The sequence below is a fragment of the Hippocampus zosterae genome, chromosome 7 (genome assembly GCF_025434085.1).
Source record: "Hippocampus zosterae strain Florida chromosome 7, ASM2543408v3, whole genome shotgun sequence".
Lineage (NCBI taxonomy): Eukaryota > Metazoa > Chordata > Actinopteri > Syngnathiformes > Syngnathidae > Hippocampus > Hippocampus zosterae.
Genome location: NC_067457.1, coordinates 24,954,936 through 24,974,393, shown reverse-complemented (window position 1 = coordinate 24,974,393; position 19,458 = coordinate 24,954,936). Strand labels below are relative to the sequence as shown.

The following is a 19,458-nucleotide window of genomic DNA, read 5'->3' as shown; positions in this document are numbered from 1 at the left end:
AAGATGCACCATAAACGTACATGGTGATGGGGTAAAAGCAATCACCAACGCCGACCTGAAACCCTCCTCTTAGTAATTGTAGTTTTGAAGAAACCAGTCCCTTTATGAGCTTGAAAGTAGTTCTACTCCAGCAGCACCAAGAACGTGTTACAGGCTTACTCGTGTCGCAAATCAACCCTAGAGCTCCCGTGACACCTTGTGGACGGGTGGTGTAACAGCGGGTTAGAATGGCTATGTAATTGGGACGTTACCAAAATAATAAACAGATCAACAGTAATGCATTTTTTAATTTTCACGTCAATTGTAAAAATAAAATCCGTGAATTGTGAATCGTCAAACACGAACTATGGACAACAACTACTAAACAAAAACGGATAAACTACAGTCAGAGGCTTGTTCTGAATACTTACACATTACGCATGCGCACCGTCTAACCAGATGTGACGTTTGCTTCTGCCGGAAGCCATGTCGTTCTTTCTGCTCCTGAGCTGCCATCATGGTAGGTTTGCCTGAACCGCTTAAGCATTTTCACGGCGACGTTTTTTTTTCTTATGTGCCATCCACTTGCCACAACAGTGGCTATATGTGAACCAAAAACACTCTTGCACATTTTCTCGATTTGTCTGACGCCCCTGCGTACGTATTTTGGACTTTATTACATTTCGGTAAAATGTCGGCTATCAAGCTCAGTACAACGTGGTCCAGACGGTAGACCCGGGCCGAGAGCAACCCTGCTAAGCTAACGGGTTTCAAATAAAAAAAAATAGTGACTAAAACCAACACCATCATGTGACTGTAACACGCTTTCGTAGTAAATTGCACGGTCTGGTTAGATTTGTGTCACTCATACCGGCTCCTATGCGGAATGTTGTAGTTAGCCCATGCTCAAAGCGACGTTCTGTACTTCGAATTTTATTATGGCGCCTTGGTGAATGATGATTCGTTCTCGTGATACCTATGCACAAATTGTAGAAATCATTTTATCTGAATTAATCTGAAGCAGTCCATACTGACCAATTTATGTACACCCAACGGCACACATTGACAAACAACCACAGTTGGGGACAATTTGGAGTGCCCAATCAACTTGCCATGTATATTTTTGCAATGTGGGAGGAAACCGGAGTACCCGCAGAAAACCCACATAGACACAAGGAGAACACGCAAGCTCCACACAGGAAGGCTGGAGCCGGAATTGAACCCTGTACCTATGAGGCCGACCCGCTCATATATTATCCACCGTACCGCCAATTTGTGTACATTTTGACCCTCAAATGTTGTTGGTGTATTCGTACAAACTTTACATCGACCAGTTGAATTATTTACCACCTGAATTGATTCGTATTACATTACTAGCTGTGAGCGATCATCAACACAAAATCGAAAGTATTACGCTAATACTGGTCAATCCAATCTGAATGTCGTACTATTTTTATACAATGAACAAAAATGTCAAAGACATGCGTTTCCTTTTTAAAAATAGCATGCCAAGTCAGAATCAGATTCAAACAAATTTTCTCTTGCTTGGTTACATTGTTTATTTACTTTGTTCGGGTTTGTGCATTTACATCCTGATGTGTACTTTCTTAGGTGTTCAAGCGCTTTGTCCAAATTGGCCGCGTCGCCTACATCGGTTTCGGGCCTTACGCCGGCAAGCTGGTGGCCATCGTCGATGTCATCGACCAAAATAGGGTGGGTGCTTTCTGAAAATAATGTGATTGTTATTTTTGCGACTGAACACACTTGATTTATGTGATTTTAGCAAAGCGTTAGTGAGTCGTTTGTCACATTTGCAGGCTCTTGTTGACGGTCCGTGCACTGGTGTGAAGAGGCAGGCCATGCCCTTCAAGTGCATGCAGCTCACAGACTACGTCATCAAAGTACCTCACGGGTAGGAATGAGTTGTATCGGTGCCTTGCGCTTTGTTTTGGAAACGGGCTGCTGAAAGTGCATTGGCGACTTCACATCTGTGTCTTTTGTGTGCTGGATAACAGTGCTCGCCAGAAGTTTGTGAGAAGAGCCTGGGAGAAGGCCGGCGTCAACGAGAAGTGGGAACAGAGCAGCTGGGCCAAGAAGATCGAGGCGAGAGAGAAGGTGAAATTGTTTGCCGAAGCGATTGATTATTCAAAATGATTGTCTTGGGTTGAAACATCTGACAGTGTACCGAAGGGTTGCAAGACCAGTTTTGATCAAAGGACAAAATGATCCACAAAAACTAAGCTGTTTGTGATTATAGGGTCCCCCCCCCCCTTCTTTTCCTCAACCCTAGCTCCTGGGTTAAAGGCAGGTTCTTTGTGTCACATTTCTTTGCAGAGGGCCAAAATGTCCGACTTCGACCGCTACAAGGTGATGAAAGCGAAGAGGATGGTAAGTGATCTGGAAAGTGGAAAGAACTTATCAGTTCCAAATACCAGTCAGTCATGCTTCTGCTAGAATGTAATGGTTGTCTTTGGTTACTGTGGGTGAAAAGGATTGCTTTGGAGAGATTTAACCTGCAACTGCTTGAAGTGCTTATGTGTGAACTTTTTTTTGTGCAGAGGAACAAGATCATCAAGCACGAGGTGAAGAAACTCCAGAAACAGGCGGCAACGAAGAAAAAGTGAAATTATTTTTGTCCAAAATAAACATTCTGATTGGTTCCACGCCTCGGTGTCTTGGCTCCTTCGACACTATGGTTGCACTTGAACTCTTTTGAGAGGGATGGAAAAACTTTGGCGGACAAAATAATGGGTGTATTCAATTGACGGAATCATATGTACAGTAACCGCCTCAGGCATATTCAAAGTTCAGTTTTGGCATATACTTCTTTTGAAAAACAATTATTTGTTGAAAATAGTACAAGTATTTGTAGCCATGTTGCTGATTTTTGGTCCCAGAGAACCTTATTAACTCATTGAGGAGCTTCATTTTGAGAAAATTACTGCTTGCTACTACATTTCCTTACCACGAAGATGCCAACCTTTGTGGTAAGGAACTGTTGGACTGAGTTTTAGTTTCATTTATCTGTGAGTGGTAACTAAAAGCAATTTTAAACCCTTTTGGGAGTCAATTACAGGTGGGGTTCTGCTATTTGCAGCAGCTGGCTGGCTCAGCGTCGCGGAACACTATCTGTATGGTAAGCTATGTTGTGCAAATCTCAGCAATTTAGCTGTAGCTGTCTAAATATAGCGCGCTATTCTCATTGACTGCCATAGTAAGGCAAATTAAAATAAATTTGAATAGATGAAAATATTATAAATGGCCGGGAGTATTATGGAAATTCGACTGTGTGAGTGATGGACCTTTTTCTAAGGTTACTACCGGGCATGTAATTGGTTCAGACTATTTGATAAATGGTACAGTATATGTATTAGATAATTGCTGATGGATGTGGAAGGAGGGGTGGGGGGCATTACACAACAAAAGAGCAAATGCTTCTTTATACCAGTGGAGGGCGGTCTGTACATTGGGACTGTTGCTTTGTGTTTACTGTTTACGTCCCCCTTGTGAAAGTAAAGGAAGGTCCGGCTGTCGCAAAATCAAACCTCGCGTTTGTCTGGTTTTATGGCGGTTCTCGCACCTGACACACCTGTCCTGTATGTAAATCTTTTTAAATTAAATGTCGCGCTCCCCGCAGTCCAAACTAACTGTCCGTAATCCCGGTGAGTGATGGCTCATCGGCCAAACAGGTCCTCCTTGAACCCGTACAAGAGCGACTGGTGATTACATAACCGGCTAGAACATTGTCCATGTGCGCGGCCAGTTATTACGCCGTCGTGCTACAAATAGCGCATTCACATACAGTATACACGGTCTTATGCAGCTAGCGTCTTTTTACACCAGACATGTCCAGCTACGCGTGGAGGGCCACTTTCCTGCCTGTTTTCCAGCTCTCCCGGCTACAACACGCCTGGTTCACATGATCAGCCAGCTCCGAAGCAGCATTAAATCGATCCTGATGATTTGATTCAGGTGCGTTGCTCCTTGGAGAGCTGGAAAACAGGGCCCTTGAGAACCGACTTTGGACACCCCTGTTTTACACACATTCATTCCATAATCGGCCATTGTGCTTTTGAATTTACACATTTCCACGAATCCCCTTGTTCTTTGATTATACACAATGAGGCGGTGGGGTTTTTTTTTTTGTTTGTTTGCTTTTTTGGTGCGTTGCACTATGAAAAGAACTCGGTAAATATTCCGCGTATTAATGCAATACCGACGTCAGAGATGGCCGATGCGCAGTGACAATCAAGTTGACGCTGTGCAGAAAGAGACGCAAGCGGAAACTGGTTAATTTGTTGTTAAGAATAAATATTGTTGACGTTTGAATTACCAAACGAAAATGAAAATTCGAAAATGAAATCTGGCATGGGATGGGTACACTAGTTTGTAGTATCGTGTCGGGTTTAACGTGTTTTTTTTTTTGTCATCTTCCCCCCCCCCGCCCCCTCATGTTTCGTTTTTAGGTTTTCGTATCGGACCAAAATGATATTCTGGCAGGGTCAATCTAATGCTTGTGGTTTGAAACAACACTTTATTAAACCTCTTCAAATGTAGGGTTGATTGACTGAAGAGTCGTTAATAATAAAGAGTGCTTGTGTTTTGATAACTACAACCGCGCTCACTTCCTGTGTTAGAGCTAAACCACATCCGTCGCTTGACGCAATCGAACGAGAGGGCTGGAGCAAGCTACACTGAGGGGAGAGAGCCGTCCAAATTTTATTCGGAAGCTGTTTGCGTTTAAAACGCCGTGTTGTTCAACCTCAATCGGTTCCGCGCATCACCCAAAACTTGGCGGGTCTAAACGTCGTCGAAAGCTGCAGTTCCAGCAGCCGGATCCCCGTGCGGCCTTTCCGTCTGGTTAAGCGGGAGCTCGAAGAGGACAAGCGTTGACTGGCTGGCTGCTTCCTTCCGTGGTAAGCAATGCATGCAAGGCAAAGGTGGCAAAGATTCCGTGGGCCCGGGTGATCACTTGTGTCAAAGGGTTCGGCTGAATCCACTGCAGGATCTTTTTTGCGTTGTTGTCAATCCGTATTTCCTTTGGATTGAGTCTTGAGGGACCTATATGGCCACTATTACCATAGCAGTGAAAATCTAACAATGGTTTGTTGACACTGTTGCTATTATTGGACCCGCTGGAGTAAAATAAATATAATAAAATGTGATTTGGTTGTGCTTTAAACCAAAAAAAAAAAATGTACACTTAGAGGCACGCTTATTTACATGAACTAAAGCAGTAATGCATGATGGATTAGGGGATTAAAAAGACAAAGCATCCATCCATCGAGCAAGCATCCGGTTTCTATAGAATTAGGAAATAGGGCTGGAAAGTGTGGAAGAGCTAGAAAAAAAAAGACAAAAGCAAACTTTTCTGACCACGTAATAATCGTACAGTATTATCAAATTGGTAATTTTTGGATTACATGTAGGCAAGGATTCGTGGTTAGCATTTATGGCTCATTATTTAACTACTTTATGCATGTCACTGGAGCCTACGAGAAAATGCACGCCAGCACGAGGAGAACTTCTAATGTCCACACAGGAAGACCGCAGCTGGGATTTGACCTTCCAACCTCAGAACTGTGAAATAGAGTTTTCCACCATGCCTATTTCTCAAACATGAGGACACTTTCGTTTTAAATTATCCTAACGTTCATGGATTTGGAAACTGCAAGGAGAAAACTCCACACTGACGCAAACATGCTAACCACAAGGCTTACTATGCTGCCCCTAAAACTAAAAATGATGTCCCCTTCACCCCCCCCCATTATATACAGTATATGTTTTCATCTCACTTGTATGTACTGTTCTGGCCTGATTGAATTTCCGCTTGCAAAGAAACATATTAGGATGAGACATGACTACATATTGTAATCCACCGAGCTCTGTGTTTTGAACCCCTTGTATTTGGTGATTTTCTCACGAAACCAATGGAATGCAAATACGTTATTGTCAGTGCAAATGTGAGGAGCCAATAAAAATAGAAATTGACTGAACAAGATGCTAAAATAAAAATAACAAAAGCAAATAAGCGTTAATGAAAAGAACAGATGACTCTGGTGAACTCATCTGCCTCACAGTTCTGAGTTGCACTTTTTGCTGCGGCTTTCCTGCAGGGCGTTTGTGAGGTTTATTTCACTCAACATGGTTTGTCAGTGTGAATGACTGTCATTATGTGCTGTGTGAAAGACTGGTGACCACGCCTGGGTGTACCTCACCTCTCTCCCAGATGTCAGCCGAGATAGGCACTCTCTCTCGCTAGCGACCCAAAACAATTTTAGAAAATGGCATGAGTAGTAGTAGTAGTACTGTAGTAGTCGAAGAAGAAGTACCGGTAGTAGTAATATTGTTTATTATTTATTATTTTATATTATATATTTTATTGTCAAGGATGGTGATAAGTGTTTGTGTTGCTGCAGTATGCATATAGATGCGATACCTTGTCAGAATGGAAATCGAGTTGAGTAGGTTTGCATTAAATATTAATGTGACTCTTGTGTTTGTCGCCACTCCTAGAAAGCTGCGGTATCACGGCGGGTTTTGCACATGGCCATCGTATCAATGTGGGATGACCGTATTTAAAGATCCCCAGCTCTTAAATTTGGGAAACCGTCGTGACAACTATTGCTTGTGTGGTCTTCAGTCGTTCTCATATTCCACATTTTATGATATATTTACGCCTCGAGTCCTTGACGCGGTATATGTTTTCCAGTATTGGCATGTGTACACTCCTTGCCCCTTTGTTAAAAATGAACAACGCTTTTGCTCGCTTACATAACAGACTACCGATGTGCATTTTCAAGACGCAACGTCCACTAGTTGGCGGATATACAGGAAGCACTCGCACACTTGCACCTCATTAGGTAACCCGAGCGTCAAGGAGAGATTAAGCCAACACATGCTTACACTGACCACACGTAACATGGCCATGTGTGGCGTTGCGCTTAAAGCAGGACACGTCAATAGGGTGCACCTGTGCAATCCAATGAGATGCATAAAGTCTGGACACCCCCCCCCCCCCCGCCCCGAACAATAATACTGATAAAGTGGTAACTTATTTTACGAGTTAAATCTGTTCCATGACCAGCTGCAGCTTACAGAGGGGTTGTGACCGTCTCCGTGTGTGCATCCATTTGTCTGGATTGTAAAGTAGCCACGGCTAGCTGAGTAGAGGGAGCAACCCGATGTCCATTGAATTGCACCTCTAAATTTGCCCAACCCGGTTACTTTCTATTTTATTATGTCGTTCCTGAATGTTTTCAATAATATCTTAAAGTTCTGATTTCCTATGGGAGGGGGGGGGGGTCTTCTTTATTCATTCATTCATTCATTCATTCATTCATCTTCCGTACCGCTTGATCCTCACCAGGGTCGCGGGGGGTGCTGGAGCCTATCCCAGCTGTCTCCGGGCAGTAGGCGGGGACACCCTGAATCGGTTGCCAGCCAATCGCAGGGCACACATAGACGAACAACCATCCACGCTCACACTCACACCTCGGGACAATTTAGAGTGTTCAATCAGCCTGCCACGCATGTTTTTGGAATGTGGGAGGAAACCGGAGCACCCGGAGAAAAGCCACGCAGGCCCGGGGAGAACATGCAAACTCCACACAGGCCTCCCTGTGAGCTGGAATCGAACCCGGTACCTCTGCACTGTGAAGCCCACGTGCTAACCACTGGACTACCGGGCCGCCTCATTCATTCATTCATTCATTCATTCATTCATTCATTCATTCATTCATTTATTTATTTATTTATTTATTTATTTTCATTTTGATTCGGAACGAGTTTGGAACAGATGAATGACGCCGCCATTTAATTTCATGACACTCGGAGATGTTTGTAATATGTCGTGGAGCGGCCCGCTGCAGCAGGTGGGCGGTATTTTATGTCTTGCGTGCTGTATTTTTCGCTGTTCTTTCTGAAGGTGTGCTCCCTGGCAACAGCTCCCCTTTGTCCTATTGTTTCTATGAGTCTAGTAGGTGAGCGTGGGCACACCTTAGGTGTGGATCACCTCGCAGGAATGTTCCGGGCCTGTACTTGGCGGGCCTGCCGTGCGCTCCGCGTCGGCTCGGCATGCAGGTCGGCTCGTGGAAGTCAAGAATGTCAGGCCGCTCCTCCCGCCTGCGGGGCGTTGTTACGCCATTAGGACGATGTGGGAGCAAGTATCCCTGGAACGACGCGTCCCGCACGCCGGGAGGGAGCCTTTTACCGCGATTTAGGTGACCGGAATGAACATCATCGGCTAACGGTCTCCTGCGAGTTGACCTCATTATTGGAACTTTATTGCTTTATTGCTTGAACAGCTTTTATGGCAGCGATGCATTTTGGGCGATTTTAATGGCATGACGCGGGAATGACACAAAAAGGAAACGGTTCTTTGGAAATCTTATCAACGCTTATATTCAGTGGAATGCATTGTTGGATTTTGAGAAGTAAATGTGTCGGTCTGTACTATTGATCAATGATCATTGATAGTCTTTATGATGGCCATCTTTTACTGAGCAGACTTATTTCCTGTATCGTGAAAAAAATACTTTGGCTCCTCTTCTGTGGTAGCTTCACAAAAAAAAAAAAAAAACACACACACTTGTAACCGCCGTGAGCAATGTGCGTTGACTGGAAAATGTCGGGATCTTTCCCCACAGCGTCCCGGTAAAAAAGTCATCATGAAGGCTTACACGCAAGGACACAGGAAGTCAAATGAAGGCCTTCACGCAACTTCACGCCGTGTTTTTCAACAAGCAAAACTTGTAATGGCAGCATCGCAGCAGCCACTTGGCACCTTGGAAAAAAAAAAAAATCCCAGTGCATTTTTACTGTCCCGCAGGCCGCCGCTCGTTCTAAAAATAAAACTAAACAAGGCAGTGGCGTGCATCAGAACGTTTGGAAGTGTAGCGGACAACTCATAAGACAGGAAACAAGACAAAAGTTGCTCCTTGCTGATGGTAATGGTGACCAGTTAAGTTTACTAAGGGAGACGGGCGACTTATCGGGGTTGTCGGCTGTTTTTTTTTTTTTTTCTCGAAATAAAGTGAATAAAGTGAGTTTGAATGTGTGATTAATGCATGAACCCCCCCGTAGAGCATGACAAGATGGGACTAAGGTGACTTGCGTCCCTTGAAGCCACCCCAGCAAAGAAGCAGATCTCCTATCTTGTCGTGACACGCCTCCGCTGACAATCCGGCCACACGTCAAAGAAGATGGACATCTGACGCAGGGACCAAAGGGTGACACGAGACTTCTCCCCCTCTCCCCCCCCGCCCCTCACTTTCCCACCAACGCCATGGCGGGCCTCAAACGACACCATGACGGGAAGATCGCCGGGCTGTACGACCTGGACAAGACGTTGGGCCGCGGACACTTTGCTGTGGTCAAACTTGCCCGGCATGTCTTCACCGGAGAAAAGGTCTACGCTTCCCCGATTATTGATTTCGATTTTTTTTTTAGCGTGCCCCTTCTGACTGACCCCCCCGACCTCTCAGGTGGCGGTGAAGGTGATTGACAAGACCAAGCTGGACCAGGTGGCGCGGGGCCACCTTTTCCAGGAGGTGCGCTGCATGAAACTGGTGCAGCATCCCAACGTGGTGCGTCTGTACGAGGTCATCGACACGGCCACCAAGCTCTACCTCATTCTGGAGCTGGGGGACGGCGGCGACATGTTCGACTGCATCATGAAGCACGAGGGGGGGCTCAGTGAGGAGGTGAGTCGGGCCGCCGCCGGCGCGATCGTGCACGTAGTCGTAGTGGAGCAGTTGTGAAAGTGAAGAGATTTGGGCTCATGCCACTATGACAACAAGGTGCGTTTGTTTTGTTTGCCCTTAGCAGCATTACGCAAAAAAAAAAAAAAAAAAAAAACGACACAAAACTTTGCGGCCGGATGGGAAATGAGCCAAGCAAGGAGTCATTAAACTTGATTGTGAATCCGGGAGCCTCATTGTGTATTTTCACATGGTGGGTGTTTGATTTTTTTTTTTTTTGTGTGTAATTTTTACGGCAAAATGATTGAATCGGCTCCCCCTTTTTTAAAGTAGCGGCACATGGGCCAAGAGTTCCCTGAAAGGGAGACCTATGAAGCATTTTAGCCTCAATTTAAATGGCTTCCTTTTTCCGTCTGTTTTAAGAACATGCCAATTGATCAAAAATATCCCGAGAGGCGAGACTTTTACACGCCCCGATGTCAATTAGCCACGCTGTTATGCGAATGACCCATTTTTATTTGTATTCTGTTGCCAATAGTGAACGCGAGTACGAATTTTCCCGCCCACGCAAAAGCTTTATAATTGGTGACAACTGTCCAATTAAAATTCCTTCCTTCACTTGAACCTCGTTCTTTGGCACCAAAGCAACGCTTTTATACGAGACAGGACGTGGGTCTAAGCTTAAAATCAGTGAATATAAATAATATAAATAAAATATAAATATATAAATAATATATTTATTATTTAAATAAATAATAATAGATATAATAATAAATAAAATATAATAATATATGTTATTATTTAAATAAATAATAATAAATAAAATCTGATGTTTTATTTAAATAATAATAAATATAATAATATATTTTATTTAAATAAATAATAATAAATAAAATATAATAGTATATTTTATTATTTAAATAAATAAATAATACATATAACAATGAATATAATAATATATTTATTCCCCCCCCCCCCCCCCCCCTTTCCAGGTGTCCAAGTGTTACTTTGCCCAGATCGTGCACGCCATCTCCTACTGCCACCGTCTGCACGTGGTGCACCGGGACCTCAAGCCCGAGAACGTGGTGTTCTTCGAGAAGCAGGGCGTCGTCAAGCTCACCGACTTCGGCTTCAGCAACCGGTTTCAGCCGGGCAAGAAGCTCAACACCTCGTGCGGCTCGCTGGCGTACTCGGCCCCCGAGATCCTGCTCGGGGACGAATACGACGCTCCCGCCGTCGGTGAGTTGGAACTCCGATAGGGCGCGACCTCTGTTGATTTTTTTTTTTTTTTTTTATTTATGAGTGCTTGTTGTAGTCAAGGGAAGCTTCTTAAGCGGCGACGTGGAATGCGGTGGCGCCACATCGTGCGCATCGTTGGCGGCTGTTGTCACCGGTCCATGTGGGACACGCCGTACGCTCCTCCATAGCTGGATTACTTTCACATTCCTGCCCATTATCAGCAGGCTGATAAGGAGCTCAAGGTTCACATTGCCCGAGAAAAAATATTATGTAAGAACATAAAAGATAGCATTTGTACAGTGGACAATTTAAAGAAGGAAATGTCTCCTTGCTCTGTACGCCAGGGCACAAAATGGAGAAAGCAGGCGATGGAGAGAAGCATTTTCATGTATTTTTTTTTGTGTCCTCTCTCACTGGATGGATTAGTGGCGCTATTTTCTGCTCTCCGCCTCTCTTTATTTTGTGCCGAGCAGATGAGCGTTCTCCAAATCTCCAGAGTGAAATAATGCCATCGTGTTGTTGGACAATATCAGCTGGATGGGAGGTCGCGCCAGCAATTGTGTTGTGGCGCTTGTGCATTTTGTCCTTAAATGGGAACAATGTGACGTCATAATTAGAAGGTTCCAAAACCGGAATTCTTGTATGGAGGATTTGAAGGTGAACCGGGCTGCAGCGTGCCAGGTGGCCACGAGCCCACTTTAGAACAGAGATAAGCAGACGGTCCGAGTTTTCATTCAGCCCAATTTGGAGTTTACAAAATGCATCGAGATTGAATTGTGTCTGCGGAAAACGCTTCTGGAAAAAAAAAAAATCAGTCCATGCGCAGGCCGTTCTGTATTTTTAGTCAGTCACCTCATTGGAAAAAGCCGTCGCCGGCAACAAAACCCATACTGGGCGTCGGCCAAACCGTAGGTGGGGGGGATGGTGGTCGGCGACGGTTGATTTGGTGAGAGCGCCCCCCTCAAAACGGGCTCTTGAGCGAGGCACAAATAGTGCTTTTGATTTTCGATCCTCGTCAGTGATGCGTTTTCAAGAAGCGTTTGAATGAACCCTTTGGGGGAGAGCGGCCATCATCGCGGAGGCCGAAAGGGTTAAATTGTCTGATAGTGGGATGTCGGATGGAATATCGGAGCTTTTTCCTGAATAACTTAGCGCGGGCGGCCCGGTAGTCCAGTGGTTAGCACGTGGGCTTCACAGTGCAGAGGTACCGGGTTCGATTCCAGCTCCGGCCTCCCTGTGTGGAGTTTGCATGTTCTCCCCGGGCCTGCGTGGGTTTACTCCGGGTGCTCCGGTTTCCTCAAAGTTCTCGTGCATTTGAACAAAAGTTGAATCAACGTGGTTGCGCATTTAAAGACTTCCCAGGTTGATCTCGATGCAGAGAGGATCCACAAGTGGTGTCAAAAGTGCCCGCCGCCGTCTCTTCTCCTTTTCTGATGTTATGCAGCATGTCAGCTCCCTCCGCGTTTTTCTTTCTTTTTTTTTTTTTAAACATCCTGCAAATGTCGGGTTAAATATAGACTTCTTCTTTCCACCCGACCAAGCACGGGCTGCATGAATACACACACACACACACCAAAGGAAGTTTCCTGTTGCACGTACATCATTCAGGAAATAATCTGCATTCGGTACTTGGGCCCAATTTAATAGCATCTAAAATGGATCTTTGTTAAAGGTAAAAAGGCTCTTTCTGCACCGCATTTCCCGCATGAGAGGCTCGGCGGCGTATTCCGCTTTTACAAATGCAGTCGTCCGGCGATGTGTCGACAGCCATCTGGTTTGGGGAAATAAAGTTACGGAGGAAGGAAGGAAGGAAGCGGAACGCACCGCTGACGCAAGTAATGAGGGAGACGGTAGCGGTTGCTAGGAGACGTCGACGGGGGCGGGGGAGGGGGGGTGTAAAGATGGCGACGGCGACTGCAAGCAGCTTGAGACGCCTCCAAGCACAAAAAAAAAACACACTTTGTGGATCCTCATAGAGATGGAACACATCCCCAAGTGTTTAATTACGACACGGTTGTTGACTTTAGCTTTGCTGTTTTTTTTTTGCATTTTCATTTTCTCATAGTTTTTCATGATTTTTAAAAAAATATTTTTTCCTCTCTTAAATCCAAACTTTAAAAAAAAATTTTTGGTTTCATGCGTTTTTCAGCACGAGTCCTTTCAACGACTTCCCGAGTAAGCATGCGCTCAACCTTTTTGGATGCCCGCGCGCACCCAAGCGCGGCATGAATAAATCGCAGCAGAAGACGCTCGGGCGACCAAGATGCGTGTAAAAAAATATAGGGAGTTGACCTTGAAATAGCACACCTTTTTTAAAGGTGGCGCCTATCAATATTTTATGCCAAACAAAAGAAATGAATTTGAGCTGCGGGGAGGGAATTGTCCACCGACTCAGCAGCTTTGCGCAGTCTTGCCGCCATATTGTTCCTTCCTGTCACTTTTCAGACTGCACTGCAAGTGTCTTTCCGAATCACGGGCAACATGTCACGGCGGGAAGTGTGCCAAAGGACCACTGAGCTGGTGAAAAAAAAGTTGCCCCCCCACGCCCCACCCTAAAGTGGTCAAGTGAAGTGTAGCATGAAATTAGCACTTGTGCATACGCTGCGGTGAGATGCGCACGTTAACCCAGTTTCCGGGATATTTCATGCATGCGTGTCGGGGGTGGGGGGGTGCGAGGGGGGGCGAGTGCTCCAGGGCCATGCGAGCTTTGTTCTCAGTCAGACAGATGCGCACGAAAGCGACGAGCGCATATTTATGACCGCCACTCTGCATGAATGTGGTTCAAGGGGGGGGGGGGGGGGGGGTGCAGTATTTCTTGTTTGTTTGGTTGGTTGGTTGTTTTTTTTTTTTTTTTTTTTAAATCTAGGTCAGGAAGCAGAAAGGGCACTGGAGCGAGTTGCATTTCAATCCAACTACCGTCGTCGTTGAACTCATTTCAACCGTCTCGTGCGAGTAATCGTATTGGTGCGCCTCCAGCTGCCGTCAATGCGCCGCACCTCCCATCAGATCTTGACCCGCATCCAGAGACTTTTTGCTTGGCACCTTCGCTGCTCCTCCACGAGGTTCCCTCGCAAATAGAGACCTTGCCAAAAAGTCTGCGATGTGGACTTTTCACAACTTTATAATAATAATAATAATAATAATAATAATAATACATGTTATTTATAAGCGCCTTTCAAAACACCCAAGGACACTTTACAATAACAAAAAAATAGACGGCGGGTAAAAGGCAAAGCCGCCTCGCGAACTGAACCGTAGCCGGAGCAGCGCCCGGTGAAAAAGTGGAAAGTGGCGTTTACGGATGCACGGATTTCACACCTCGCTGTCACCTCCCACGCAGATATCTGGAGTCTGGGTGTGATTCTCTTCATGCTGGTGTGCGGTCAGCCGCCCTTCCAGGAGGCCAACGACAGCGAGACGCTCACCATGATCATGGACTGCAAATACACGGTGCCCCCGCACATCTCCGGAGCTTGCCGAGAGTGAGTACCAGCGCACGCAGATCAATGTCCAAGGCTGGCAAATATGAACTTCTGCGGGCTCGATAACGATATGTGAACTCTTTCAGTCTTATCGGACACATGCTGCAGCGGGACCCCAAGAAGCGAGCGACTCTGGAGGAGATCGAGAACCACGCGTGGCTGCGAGGCGTCGACCCGTCGCCGGCCACCAAGCTGTCCACCCCGCTGGTGTCCCACCGCAGTTTGCTGGAAGAAGAGCACGGCTCCATCATCCAGCGCATGGTGCTGGGGGCCATTGCCGACCGAGACGCCATCATAGAGTACGTGCCGCACTTCACCTCTTTCGACTTTTGATTGCCCGACTGTGAAATGTTTCGGCACTTTTTTGCACCGCCGGCAGCCGAATGGCAAAATCCAAAGCTGGTGTTTTATATACACAAATGGATCAATATGTGTTGTGGTTGATCAAAAATGATTAGTTCAACAACCCCCAAAGTGTAGTGAAAGTCCATTTATGTTGACCTGCATAGTTACACAGCATCGTGAGCACAGCCCGCCGCCCAGAGTGAAAATCGGCCCCCCCGCAAAAGGTTTGTAATCGGCTTCGGATGCTACAAGATGGCGGCAAAGTAGCTTGAATTTGAATTGAATTGAATTTTGCTGGAATATTCACCCAAAAGCCCCAAGTTGAGTCGCGTAGTTGCAATGAAAATGTCACGTGAGAGTTGCCGCACGGAAAAACAGAGTTGACGGTGCGTCCCTCGCTTGTTAGGGCTCTGGAATCAAATCAGTACAACCACATCACGGCCACGTACTTCCTCCTGGCTGAGAGGATGCTGAGGGAGCGGCAGGAGAAGGAGCAGCACAGCCAGACGCGCTCGCCTAGCCCCAGCAAGGCCCAGTTCAGGTACAAAAATAACCAGGAAAAAGTCTTCGACGTCATTGTGCTCCTTGCTAAAGAGCGTCTTCAAGTCATAAACACCCCCTCCTCGAGTTCAGGCTGGCTACTCTCGATCTGCAACAGATGAACTCGACAGCATAGGGACAGATGGCCGCCTTTAAAAACACACACACACGGATCCAACCAAGAACACTCTGACCATAACACACATTTAAAGACACACGAGAGAAAAATATATAATGTTGAGCCATGAGGCGGCCATAAGTGATTTTTTTACTGTTAGCTTTTCGCGCTGTTTTGGCTAACAGCCAGTCGTTGAGCTTTATAACGGAGAGCTAACGAAACTATTTCAAATGCTCATGTAAATAATCACTTCTAGCAAGCGGTTGAAAAGATACAAGAGAATAACGTGTGGTATTTTTAGTTCGAAGGCTGTTTTTAGGGAGCTTTTAGTGATGTTTTGTTCACGCTAAATACAGTTTAATAATACAACAAAAAACGTGCTCGCTATACAACAGATTAAAATCTCCTTGGTGGAAAGCAGCTAACACCAAAAACAAATCTAATGTACTAATATTTTGTGATGAGAGTGTTTTAAGTGATCTTTTAGGAATCTTTCGGCGCTGTTTTGTTGGTGGAAAGGGAACGCTAGCATCCGCTTTGGTTTTAGAATGGAGCACGACGACACAAGGACTTGAAAACAAAAATGAAAAATCGCCCCTAGGACAAGTTTACAACACACAAAGGATTATCGTGTGATAATATTGAGTTATAAGGGTGTTCGTTGAACAAGAAATGAGCTGTTTTGTTAGCGGTGAAGAGGCGAACGGCAAAATACAGTTTAGTTTTACAATGGAAACTAACACGATGACTGAAAAATACAAATGATAAATCTCCTTGATAGCATGCAGATCACAACGCGAGAGGATAAATTGTACTTGCTTACGAAGCTGTTCACGTAACGGGAAAGTGAGCAGTTTAGCGAGCAGCGAAGAAGCTAATTCTGAAATACAATTTAATTTTATAGGCGAGTAGTAAAACGATGATAATATATCTCCTTTATGATACGCGGTTAGCAAATAAAATGTGATCGTATCTATGAGGTTGTTAAAAGGAAGCAATGTTTGTGTATTTTGTTAGCAGAGAATAGGGCTCACTTTAAAACACTGTTTAGCTAGCACAGCGAGGTTTCTTGACTTGAGAGACTCTATTTTTTTTTTCTCTGCATGTTCCTATAACGTTGGGCCTTCCCTTATGAAACATGTTTTATGACTGAAAAATTCACGCATACTTAGACTCTAGCGGTAAAAAAAATATATATTTTTTAAATTAAAAAACACTTGCGCTTTGTCTGCACGGTGACCATTCGCAGGCAGTCTTGGCCCACCCGAGTGGATGTCCACCAGGATGTCAGCGATGGCTTGGGCGGTCCGACGATGTCACACCCCGGGGGGCCCCAGTCACCCGCCCGCAGCGCAGAAAGCCTCCATAAAGGCCCCCGGCCCAAAACGGCTCTGCCGGACCTCAGTCAGAGGCAGGACAACCAGCAGACGGCCGGTCAGAACCCGGACAAGGGTCTCCGGCCTCTCTCCAAGCCGCACGCCAACCCCCTCAGACTGGGCTCTCTGACCGCGGTGGGGTCTTGCAAAACTCGCAGTCTCAGCCTTTTCAGCGTGGAGGAGGATGAGGAAGAGGAGAGGGAGGACAGTTGTTCCCCCTCTGCCCCTCCCGCTCAAGTGGTGCTCCGTTCCAAAGTGTCATCAGCCATGGCCTCGTCCTGTAACCGTTTGACGTCGCGCTTGAGCGCCCCGGTTCTCAACCAGATCCACGAGGACGAGAAAGGGGAGGACGAGGAAGAGGAGGGGGACGGCGACTTAAAAGGGCCGGGGGGGCTGACCAAGCCCAGCCTCAGCCTGGATTTGAACTCGCGAGCAGCGTCACCTCCGTCGCCTAAAAGCGTCGGCCCGCTGGCGGAGCCCATCGCCACCCGCACGCCCTCCTCGGAGATGAGCGACGGCAACACGGAGACTCGTCGGCTGTCGGGTACCGAGGACGGCGAGAAAAGGCCGTCGGCCCAGGACGGCCCCTCGCACTGCACCAGCCCCGGCTCCGTTTTGGGCCAGGGAAAGAATTCGGCCAAAGCTTCCAGTGGCCTGGTGGAAAGCCTCAAGTTGATGAGTTTATGCTTCAGCTCGCAGTTCCACAACCTGACGGGCGGGGCGGGCGGGGGCACGCCCGGCAACGGCCCCGCCGGCATTGGCGGGGACCCTCAGGAACGCCCGGTGTGGCGCATGTGCGTGGGCGGCTCCACCGGCAGCCTGGACAAGGTCTCGCTTTTGGGGGGGCCGTCGCCACGGGGAAACCTGTACCAGCAGCCGCCCCCTTTGGGGGACGCGCGAGCAGACCCCTTGCTGGAGGGGTCTTGCTCGGGGACCCTCGTGCTGGGGGAGCTGGACCTGGCCCGCGAGAACCACAGGAACATGAAGAACCGTGCCCTGCAGATGCCTCTGAGTCCTAAGGAGGGGCTGCTGTGCACCCCGACCCCTCACAGCTGCTGTCAGGTCATCTAGGGGGGGGGCACTCCTCCGCTCACTCATTGCCTTTTCATCCGGGCTCGGGCGCGCACGGCTGTTTGAGCGTTTATTGCGTATTCTTGAGATCCACCTCGAGGTCCATGTACTCGTATGCACTTTGTCCTCACTAATAAGACAATTCGGCACACTTGTAGAACGACGAGAGTCTTAATTGCGATCTCTATTATTTTTTTTTTTCCCTCTCCACTGCTAATGCCGGTTCAGGCCTCTATTAAAGCAGAATCAGTCAACTACAGTGCTGGACTAGTAACACAACTGGGCCCATGGAGTAGGCATGTGTCACAAACACACTAGCAGTTGTGCTTACTAGTGTGCAGAAACGTTATAACGTAGTGAGCAAAACGTTCTCCTTGTATGCATTTTATTTCACCTTTTATTTATTCTGGTACAGCTTGATATGAAAAATGCTGAATACATCCTCAAATGGCTTTGGAGAAAAGCCTTTTGAGCAATTATTGAGGGTTTTTATCTCCAGCCGTAGCTTCGCTAGTAGAAAACAGAGTGCAGCTTTGCATCACTAGTAACATGTACCGGTAGTTGTTTTACTGATACGCCAAAGTCCTACGATTGTACAGATGTTTCATACAGTCATGGAAAAAAATCATCATTGCTACGAAACACGTCAAACGACTCGTGTGCCGAATTGTCTTCGTAACAAGGACAAAGAGCGTTCATATGGACCTTGAGCTGGACGTCATCTCAATGGTCCAACAGCTTTCGGTCCATTGTCACACTTGCCAGTTGTGTTTGGCGGATCACCCGAGGGGGGTGGAGGGGAAATCCAAATTCTGACCCTACACATTAAGAGACGCTGGGGCCTGTTTAAAAAATAATAATAAAATAAAAAAGAGGCATTCAGTGCACTATTATTATGCACAACGTTTGCACACAATCATGTAATATAGTAACCATACAAAACACTGACTTCACTTGCTGTTCAAAGGAACATCCGAGCAGTTTTCATCTCGTTACATTTTGTTGCACTGTGCTGGTTTTTATTTCCTGATGTTTAAATTATTTTTTTAAGATTTTGTGTGTGCGTGCGTGTGCGTTATTTTTTTTTTTTTTTTGGACTTGGGAGGGGGAAAAAAAGACGACTGAAAGTGTACTTTCATGAAAACGGGGAGAAATGAAAGAGTCAAGGTGGTGGCGCACAGTCTTTTGTAGTCCATCGCTTTTATTTTTCTATCTGGAGTGTCAACACTGCTAGGAAAAGAAAAAAACAACAACAACAACAACTCACACAAGCCAACGTGCAGTGTGCAGCAGACTTTTAGTGTACATATGTGAATAAGACTGAAGCACTTCATCGAGTGTTGACGTATCACCATTTACTCCTCTCTTCCTGCTGGATTATTGAAACACCCATAACTTGAAAAATGACTCAGACTGGAAACAAAAAAAAAAGACATTACACTCATGTACATACCTGTACGTACTTACACCCAAAAATGGCAGCTCTTTATCTTAACATTGAAAAGGGAATTAAGCGGTTGGAAGTGAACCCGAGTCCATCCAGAGGTTTGACGGCAATCATGGTAGCCGCTGTTGTAGCGTCATTCCAAAAACAACCTTGATGGAGA

General features: G+C 46.2%; 2 protein-coding genes across 2 annotated transcripts; both read left to right on the top strand.

Moving 5' to 3' along the window:
• The first annotated feature begins 421 nt into the window (after window positions 1-421).
• rpl14 (ribosomal protein L14) lies at window positions 422-2,638 on the top strand. The gene is made up of 6 exons (XM_052071881.1): window positions 422-499; window positions 1,591-1,692; window positions 1,797-1,891; window positions 1,995-2,094; window positions 2,314-2,367; window positions 2,538-2,638. The coding sequence occupies exons 1-6, from the start codon at window positions 497-499 to the stop codon at window positions 2,601-2,603; spliced, it is 420 nt and encodes a 139-aa protein (XP_051927841.1). The 5' UTR covers window positions 422-496; the 3' UTR covers window positions 2,604-2,638.
• A 1,925-nt stretch (window positions 2,639-4,563) lies between these two features.
• On the top strand, window positions 4,564-18,889 carry snrka (SNF related kinase a). Its single transcript, XM_052069919.1, has 8 exons — window positions 4,564-4,895; window positions 9,064-9,388; window positions 9,465-9,683; window positions 10,673-10,919; window positions 14,260-14,401; window positions 14,488-14,700; window positions 15,153-15,287; window positions 16,654-18,889. Exons 2-8 carry the CDS (start codon window positions 9,266-9,268, stop codon window positions 17,849-17,851), a joined length of 2,277 nt encoding a protein of 758 aa, XP_051925879.1. The 5' UTR covers window positions 4,564-4,895; window positions 9,064-9,265; the 3' UTR covers window positions 17,852-18,889.
• The last annotated feature ends 569 nt before the right edge of the window (window positions 18,890-19,458 follow it).

Coding starts and splice junctions, on each gene's coding strand:
- rpl14 (XM_052071881.1), top strand. Junction 1,693..1,796: donor ATGTCATCGACCAAAATAGG/GTGGGTGCTTTC, acceptor TCACATTTGCAG/GCTCTTGTTGACGGTCCGTG. Junction 2,095..2,313: donor AGATCGAGGCGAGAGAGAAG/GTGAAATTGTTT, acceptor ATTTCTTTGCAG/AGGGCCAAAATGTCCGACTT.
- snrka (XM_052069919.1), top strand. CDS start 9,266: ATGGCGGGCCTCAAACGACACCATGACGGGAAGATCGCCGGGCTGTAC. Junction 9,684..10,672: donor AGGGGGGGCTCAGTGAGGAG/GTGAGTCGGGCC, acceptor CCCCCTTTCCAG/GTGTCCAAGTGTTACTTTGC. Junction 14,701..15,152: donor GACCGAGACGCCATCATAGA/GTACGTGCCGCA, acceptor CTCGCTTGTTAG/GGCTCTGGAATCAAATCAGT.